The 9255-nt window shown below is 41.4% G+C and overlaps 1 protein-coding gene across 1 annotated transcript; it reads left to right on the top strand.

Moving 5' to 3' along the window:
* Window positions 2260-8939, top strand: LOC107624739. Its single transcript, XM_016327179.2, has 2 exons — window positions 2260-2481; window positions 2550-8939. The coding sequence occupies exons 1-2, from the start codon at window positions 2287-2289 to the stop codon at window positions 2997-2999; spliced, it is 645 nt and encodes a 214-aa protein (XP_016182665.1). The 5' UTR covers window positions 2260-2286; the 3' UTR covers window positions 3000-8939.

The raw sequence follows: 9255 nt of genomic DNA, 5'->3' as shown, positions 1-9255 counted from the left end.
AATTCGGTCAAACTTAATTTTCATTTAGCTCGCAGCTTAATAGTTTAGTTTCCTTATTTAAATTTAAAGTCATCTTCCATTCAATTTTCATCTTCTATTTAAATTTGTGTTTGTTAATTTTTATTTTAAAGAAAAACTTATGTTCCATACTTCCATATATTTGCCAATCAAAAATAGCCAATCAAAGAAGGTAACAGCTTCGATTAGCTGTACTGAGGATAATGGAGAGGCGAATTCTAGGGGATTTTGTGCGAATGAAGAGGTGGGGTCTGAAAGAACTGTTACTCAAGAATATGATACCGGTGGGGGAGATACAGGGGTGTAATCGATTCGGTTTGGTTTGATTTTAGACTGAAAACTAACCGAACTAATTTGATCGATTCTACAATGATACTAACTGATTTGTCCGTGTACTGGATTGGTTGAGTTTTAGCAATTTCGAGCAGGCTGCTGACGAAGAGAAAGAGCTATACATTGGTCAGGACTGAACACCGCGGCTGAAATACCTGTAAAAGATACTCCGACGCTCAAGTCAATAATAATAATCTCTAGTGAGTGTATCAAGTAAATATGAAGATTGAGAATAGAACCTGATATTTAGTCGAGAATATCAATTCGGCTTTATAGACGTTGTTTTACCCGTTTGCTGTGGATAAGTCCGAGTTTGTAGGTTGGTTATCGTATTCTGTTTTGGTGATCAGATTTGTTGAGCACGTTTCTTTATTTTCAAATAAGTTGGCCCGATCTTATCTGTTTACGTTCCGAGCTTTTTGGGCGGCCAAGGTATGTGGTGACGTATCATAGGCCCCAAGCTTGCCTTGGTTTGGACAGAACAAAGGTGAGCTTTTTCCTCGGTAATGTCATATACCTCAGCCAAGGATTTTTTGCATCTGTGCCCTTCAGCCCCCAAGCTCGGCTTATTTCTATGGGTGAATTTGAAACGTTTGCAGCATTTAATGCTTGCTTTGTTCTTCGCGCTTTAATGAGTGATTGATTTTATTTGTGTTGCGAATTTCAAGGTGCCCCTGACCGTGTGATTGGTTGAGTTTTGATCGTGGGTTTTTTGATGGCTTGGATTGGAAGGTAACGGTTCATATGTAATTGCTCTTTTTACTGTGTAATAAACGTGCTTGCACCTTTTGGTTTTTTGTATTTGGGGATTCTACATTTTGGAGAAAATGAGCAAAAAAGGTGAGTGTTGATTCACGTCTCTGTTCCTTCTTTCTTTCTCATTTTGGTTTTCTTTAGCTTGTTGTATGGAAGAGGAAAAGGCTGGTGTAGGTGAGGGTGATCTTTATAGCTGGGTTGATGCTAAGGTTAAGGGTTATGTTTCTCAATTTAGTGATATGGAGTCGGTTGATGTGCTATAGGTTCTAACGTATGGGTTAGGAGTGGTAATGGTATTAGGATAGAGGTACTTCCCTGTGATGTTGGTGATCGTGTTTTCCATCGTCGCGATGACTGGGCCTTTTTCTATATGTACAGCTGCTTGTTTACTGAGTTAGGAGTTAGGCTTCCCTTCACTGATTTTGAATGTGGTGTTCTTTACTGGTTGAACTGTGCTCCTAGTCAGCTTCATCCTAACTCGTGGAAGTTTGTGAGGGCTTTCGAGATTTTGATGGAATTCCTTAATTGTCCTCCGTCTCTTAGGCTCTTCTTCTCGTTATTCCAGGCTAAAGGGGTTGGTCGTGGGCTCTGGGTTAACCTGAGTAGTTATCCTCGCCGTGCTATCTTTGGTCTTTATAAGTCCTCTTTTTAAGATTTTAAGACCATGTTCGTTAAGGTTAGGAGCGTGCCTGAGGAGTTTCCCTTGTACCTAAACGAGTACCTTGTGGAGAAATTCCCTCTGTCATGGTGTCCTGAGCCTATGCAAGTTCTGGATGTGGATGATAGGTCGGTTGATGACCAGATTTTAATAGAGTTTTTGTTTGAGATGTTGGGTCCAAAAGGTCTGTTGTCCGTATCTGAGTTGTTGAAATGGGATACCGATAGGCAAGCTGTTCTAGATTACCTAGGTAATTTAGTTTTTGTTGTTTTGCTATTGCATTTCGTTTGGTTTGTTTTCATGTTGCCAATTTTCGTGTAGGTGACAAGGCTCCTACTATCACTACTGCCAGACTGAAGTCATTCTTCAATCAGTAGAAAAAAGGGGAGAAGGAAGGTTCGACTACAAATGCTGAGAAAGGTCCTGCCTTTCAACCTGATCCGACCTATAAGTCGAAGCGAAAAAGGGGTCATGTGAAAGATAAGATTGCTGAGACTTTTTTGGAGAGAGGGGATTCGTCTATGGAGCTCCAGAGGGTGGAATCGGCTTACGAGTCTCAAAAAAGGTTGCACGGTTATCTGAAGGACGTGCATGCTCGGTCTCTGTGGGGTAAATTTTATCCCTTTTCTGTTATGGCTGATGAGCTTTGCTGCTTTCCTGATGATATGAAGATGATTGATGAGGTCGGACATGTTGGGACAAGCCATTTCCTGCAGGTGAGGAATTAAATTTGCTTTGTTTGTTTGTACTTTATGCCGTTTTGACTCCTCTGTCTTTGTTGCAGGTGATTGGTGCGTGTATTGTGGCTGTCGAAAGGGCCCAAGAACTTGCTTTGGAGAGGGAGCGCAAGGTTTCCTTGGATATTGCTGAGTTATGCTCGGCCGTTCAAGAGAAAGAAAAAACCATTGCTGAGTTGTCCTATTCTCTGAGTTTGAAGGAGGCCGAGTTTGTTGAGGAGAGAAGTCTTCAACTTGCTTCTGCTGAACAAGTTAAGACTGTTAAAGGTGAGAATAATCATTTAGAGTCAAGGATTAAAGAGCTGGAGCATGAGGTTTACGAGGCCTTTGCACAAGGCTTCGATCGAGCCGTGTCTCAGGTGAAGGTGTTATTCCCTGAGTCCGATGTTACAAAGCTGGATGCAACTAAGGTGGTCGTCAATGACCAGCTTATGGATGATGAGGCTGCTGATGGAGATGATAGCAAGGAGTCCAGCATTGGTGACAAGGCAGATTAGGCCTTTTTTATTTATGTTTCGTTTTGTAAACTTATGTATGGCTCTTTGGCCTTGGACATGTGTTTAGCTTTGTGTTGCCTTTTGGATATTTCCGAGTATTATTCTCGGCTTATGTTTGTTGGTTTCCGAGTATGAAGCTCGGTTTGACTGTTAGCACTTTGATTATAAGATATGTTAGTTATCAGGATTATGATAACACTAATGGTTTGTTTGCAATAGTAATGACGTTTGTACAATGATTTGTGGCGTCCGGCCTCGTTAAAACCCTCTTCGAGTAAAACCCATGTGGTTTGGGAAAAAACCTTCGAAGGGGAAAAAGAGTACCCTCATCCGCGGATTTACAATATGTATTATGATTGATATTCCCTTAGTGAGGAGACATTCCATGTTCCTGGAAGTTGATCTCCTCTTAGGGTTTCTAGCTTATAAGCCCCCTTGCCGAGGTTCTTAAATACTCGGAGCGGTCCCTCCCAATTTGTTGCTAATTTTCCATGTGATGGGGGCTTCCGTGCTTCTTCTGTCCTTCTAAGTACGAGATCTCCCTCATTGAAGGATCTGTGTGCCACTCTTTTGCTGTGTCTTCGCTCTATGAACTTTTTCATAGCTCGTTGCCTTATGGCTGAAATGTCTCTTTCTTCTTCCACGAGGTCTAGCTTGGTTGTTCGGGCCTGCAAGTTGTTTTGTTGATTGTAAAACTCGGTCCTTATCGTTGGAATGCTGACCTCCACTGGGATTAGTGCCTCTGCACCATATACCAGCTTGAAGGGAGTTTCTCCTATAGCAGATTGTACTGTAGTATTGTAACTCCACAAGATTTTTGGAATGAGGTCGGCCCACTCGCCCTTGGCCTCACCGAGCTTTTTCTTTAAACCCTGCAAGATAATTCTATTAGCTGATTCAACTTGCCCGTTGGTTTGTGGGTGCTCAACTGAGCTGAAATGATGTGTAATTTTGAAATTTGTTAGGAAAGAAGCGAGTTTATGGTCTATTAATTGTCTCCCATTATCCGAGATTATCTCTCTCAGGATGCCATACCTACATATGATATTTTTCCATAGGAAAGAGCTCACCTTTTCTGCCGTTATGTGTGCTAGTGGTTGTGCTTCTACCCACTTGGAGAAATAGTCTATTGATACTAAAAGGAACTTTATCTGGCCTGGCGCTTTCGGGAAAGGTTCGAGGATGTCCAGTCCCCACCTATCGAAAGGCCAGCTTACCTCTATGGTGTGTAGCTTTTTGGCTGGGATTCCTGAAACGGTGGCGTGCTTTTGACAATTGTCGCATGCCTTGACTTTTGAGATACAGTCTCTTTTGATCGTTGGCCAGTAGTACCCTGTTCGTAATATTTTGGCGGCCAGTGCTCGGCCCCCGATGTGGTTTCCGCAGACCCCTTCGTGTGTTTCTGCCATAACTTCTTCGGCCTCATCCTTGCTGATGCATTTGAGGAGTGGTTGGGAGTGTCCTCGTCTGTACAGGGTGTTTCCTACCACTATGTAGAAGCTTGCTCTTCTTCGAAAGAGCGGCAAGTTTGGTTCCTCGTTTAGTATGGCACCTGTGTTGATGTAATCGAGAAAAGGTGTTCTCCAATCTTGTACCTGCATGATGCTTAAAATTGTATCCTGCTCGAAACTCGACTTATCGAGTGTTAGTTGAGACAGCGCCGGTGTGTTTTCCGTTTGCCTTATTGTGGCTAATTTGGATAACACATCGGCTCTGGTGTTTTATTCTCGGCTTACATGAATAATATCAAATTTACTGAATTTTGAGATGAGATCCTTTGTTATGGGCCAATATTTCTCTAACAAAGGATCTTTTACCTGGTACTCGCCTTTAATTTGATGCACTACTAGTGAAGAGTCACAGTAAACCGTTATCCGAGGTATCTTTAGTTGCTGGGTGAGTTTCAGTCCTGCTAGCGGAGCCTCATATTCTGCCTGGTTGTTACTTGCGTTGAAGCGGAACTGTAGTGATTGCTCGGCTATCACTTTGTCTCCTTCCTTTAGCAGTATCCCTGCTCCGCTGCCTTCTCTGTTTGAAGCTCCATCTACATGTATACTCCAACTGGCTTCTGTAGGTTGTGTTTCATTAGTCATCTCTGATACAAAGTCGGCAAGTACTTGTGATTTCAGAGTTTTCCTTGATTCGTACTGAATGTCGAACTCAGAGAGTTCGACGGACCATTTGATTAATCGTCCCGCGAGCTCGGGTCTGGTTAATATCTGCCTTAGGGGTTGGTCTGTTCGTACTATTATTGTGTGACTCTGGAAGTACTGTCGTAATCTCCTTGCCGTGGTGATCAGTGCCAACGCCAGCTGTTCTATTTTCGGGTACCTTGTTTCTGTTGGTTGTAATACCCTACTAATGAAGTATACTGGGTTTGGCTTTTTCCTATTTAAATCACTAGGACCAAGCTTATAGCATGGTTAGATACTGATAAATATAAATACAATGGTTTACCTGTTTCTGGTCTCTGGAGTATTGGGGGTGATGTTAAGAGCTGTTTGAGCTCCATAAAAGAATTTTCGCATTCCTCTGTCCAGGTGAATTTCTTACTCTTAGAGAATGTTTGAAAGAAATGATAAGATCGGTTTGCCACCGCAGGTAGGAAGCGTGACAGGGCAGCTACTCTCCCTGCTAGTTGTTGGACTTCTTTAATTGTCTTCAGGCTTGCCATGTTCAGTATTGCATTACATTTTTCTGGGTTTGCTTCTATCCCTCGTGAGGTTAGCATGAAGCCGAGGAATTTTCCCCCTTGAACTCCAAAGGCACATTTGTCCGGGTTAAGCCTCATGTTGTATGCTCGGACTTGGTTGAAGACTTCTAACAGGTCGTCACAATGTGAACCTTGTGCAGGCATTTTTGCTACCATATTATCTACATAAATTTTCATATTCCGACCTATTTGCTGTCGAAATACTTTGTCCATTAGTCTTTGATATGTCGCCCCTGCATTTTTTAAACCGAAAGGCATTACCTTGTAACAAAAATTTCCATGTTCTGTTATAAAAGCTGTTTTGCTTTGGTCCTCTGGGTGCATTAGAATCTGGTTGTAACCAGAGTATGCATCCATAAAACTTAAGCTTTTGAAACCGGAAGCATTATCAACTAATTTATCAATGCAAGGTAATGGGTAAGCGTCTTTAGGGCAAGCTTTATTTAAATTTGTAAAGTCGACGCACATGCGCCATTTACCTGAGTTTTTCCTTACCATTACCACATTTGAGAGCCATGTGGTGAAGCGGATCTCTCTGATGAAACCTGCGTTGAGGAGTTTCTTGGTTTCTTCTAGTGCTGCTTGTTTTTTCTCTTTTCCGAGGTTTCTTTTCTTTTGTGTCACTAGTCGGACTGCTTTGTCAATTGCTGACTTGTGGCAAATGACTTCTAGACTTATTCCAGGCATGTCGTCTGGCGTCCATGCAAATAGATCAGCGTTCTGACATAGTATTTCTATGAGTTTTGTTCGTTCTTCCCCCTCTAGTGCTTCTCCGATGTGTGTGTACTGCTTTTCATCCGCTGTTAGTGTTACTCGGTGGAGGTTGTCCATTGGCTAGGGTCTTTCGCTGAGATCCTCTCTTGGGTCGAGCTTGGCTAACGTTAGGATCTTGGCAGTATTGTGTATTGCTTTGACTTGTTGCCGAGCTGTCTGTTTTGTTTGGTTTTGCTTTAGACTGGCATTGTAGCACTGCCGAGCTTCTTGGTGATCGGCGTATACTGTTGCTATCCTGTTTTCCTGCACCAAAAACTTGACACACAGGTGTAAAGTGGACACTACTGCCCTGAATATATTCAAGACGGGTCTTTCGATGATAATATTATAAGGGCTATAACAGTCTACTATTAAATATTGGATATCAATGGATTTTGACATAGGGACCTCTCCCATCGTTGTCTTCAGCCATATGTATCCCATGATGGGGACCCTTTCTCCAGAGAACCCAATCAGCTCTCCAGAGGAAGGGTGCATTATTTTTTCTGATAACTTCATCTTTTTAAAAGTAGAATAAAATAAAACATCAGCGCTACTACCTGGATCCAGTAGTGTTTTTCTTACCAACAGTTATCCAACTTGGATGGAGATTACTACTGGGTCATCGAGGTTAGGGCTTGCCGACTTACAGTCTGATTGATTGAATGATATCGTGACGTCTGGGTGCTCTTCTTTCTTCGAATGCAGTGTTCCTTCGATTACTAACATTGCTCTGTAGCTTCATTTTCTGGCCGAGATTGTTCGACCTCCACCTGCATAGCCTCCTGATATGTGGTTGATGATTCCTCTTGGTGGGTTGGGTGTTGTCTGTTTCCTTTTGTCCTTATTCGTTGGCGTTCGTTGGTGTTTATCCGTATCCGAGCTGGTTGCTCTGGCTTTACGTCCTTCAACATATTTGGGTTTATCACACACGAATCGGATTGGATCAGATATAGGCTAAAATTCTATCCGATCCGCACTACTCCCATGGGATCGGATCATATATGGTATCCGTGATTTTTTTAGGTCGGATCAGATCGGATATCGGGTATATTTGCATAATTCAAAAATTTGTTTACAATTGAATAAACCATTATAATTTCCAAACAAGTAAACCATATAAACCCTCAGTGCCATATATGTTTACAATTGAATAAACCATTCAAATTTACAGAGTTTATTACACAATAATAGTATAACACAATGATTCAAGTACTTTAATCTATAAGCATTTGTATACAAATAATATTTAATCATAAAATTAAAATTAAATTACCTATAATACCAGATGAGTTGAAGAGCAAAGACGATGGAGTCGAAGAAGGCCTGGTCTGACAGATTGATGAAGCCGCTTGGAGAGACAACCACCGCCGATGGAAGAGAAGACTAAGCCGCCAGAGGAGATGACCTCACCGCTAGAGGAGGTGACCGCACCACTGGAGGAGACCACTGACCGCGAGTGCTGCACCAATGAAGAACGCGACCTATGGAGAACGCGTATGGAGAACGCGACCGCCGTCCACCGCGTTGATGGAGGAGGCGACGACCGTGCAATTGGAGCTTGGAGGAAATGACGAACTTAGGAGATGGTGATGGACAGTGAACGCCGATGATGGATAGCGAACGCCGGTGACGGAGCAAAGTAGAGCCGGTCAGAGAGGAGAGGGAGAGCCAGAGTCTGGGAGGAGAGTCCAGAGACAGAGAACGAGAGAGGAGCGCCGTAACATTAGGGATTTAGAGTTAGGTCACATTACATTAGGGCTTATTTGAAACTGGGCTATTTATACGATGTGCGAATATGCTGATCTGCGAATCGGATCCGCAAGTATCACTGCCAAATCCGCTATCCGATCCTACCATAGTACGGATCGGATAATATCCGCAAAATTCGGATCGGATGCGGATAATTACCACGGATATGCGGATATTTTCCGATCTATGTGCAGCCCTAGGTTTACATTGAGCAAAGCTTTAGGTTGCAGCACATTATATGTAGCACATGTATGACAAACAAGTGAGGGGGGAAGGGAGTGCATCTGACCAATATTACTTGGATAAATTGAATATATTTTTTATATGGATGTAGAACATTATTGCTTAAAATATTGTCAGGTTCGAGTTTTCATGTTCTAATTTGAGAAGTTTCTTATTGCTAAACAGTTTTGGATTTTGAAATCTGAAGACGAAACCGTTTTAAAATGAGAATAAAAAAAAGTAATACTCTGATTTGAGAAATTTCTAATTGTTAAACGATTTTAGATTTTAAATTTGAATATGAAGATGAAACAGTTTTGGAATGAGAGCTGAAGAAAGTATTTCAGAATGAGAGCGGAAAAACATTGAAAACGTGCGTAATTTGAATTAGTATCGGTAGTGTGTGTTATCACGGTAAACTTCTTACCTTATCATGACTTATTAATTGTTGTATATTATAAATAGAATCCCGTTAAAAAGCCAATGGAGTATTTGTACAATGTATACAATGAACTATTTATTTTATTTATTTGGTCCAATATGAGTTAAAAAATAAACATTCAAGATAAAATACTACTAATTTCTCAAACACAATACACCCATACTATCCAGAATAACCATCCGGGTACTAGGGATAATAAACATCTGCTATCCTACTGAATCGAACATTTCTAAATTCCCATTGTACATATTGTACAGATACTCCATTGACTCCCTATACTTCGTCTTATAAATAAATTTACAAAAAAAATAATAATAAAAAAAGAAAATAATAAAAGATAAAACAAAGTTTGAATTGTGTAAAATAATATAATT

The sequence above is a fragment of the Arachis ipaensis genome, chromosome B02 (assembly GCF_000816755.2).
Source record: "Arachis ipaensis cultivar K30076 chromosome B02, Araip1.1, whole genome shotgun sequence".
NCBI lineage: Eukaryota > Viridiplantae > Streptophyta > Magnoliopsida > Fabales > Fabaceae > Arachis > Arachis ipaensis.
The sequence above is the reverse complement of the archived record's forward strand: the minus strand, read 5'-3'. Positions and strand labels throughout refer to the sequence as shown.

Excerpts from the sequence above, each read along its gene's own strand:
- LOC107624739 (XM_016327179.2), top strand. The coding sequence starts at position 2,287 with ATGGAGCTCCAGAGGGTGGAATCGGCTTACGAGTCTCAAAAAAGGTTG. Across the intron at positions 2,482-2,549 it reads GGACAAGCCATTTCCTGCAG|GTGATTGGTGCGTGTATTGT; the intron begins GTGAGGAATTAA and ends TCTTTGTTGCAG.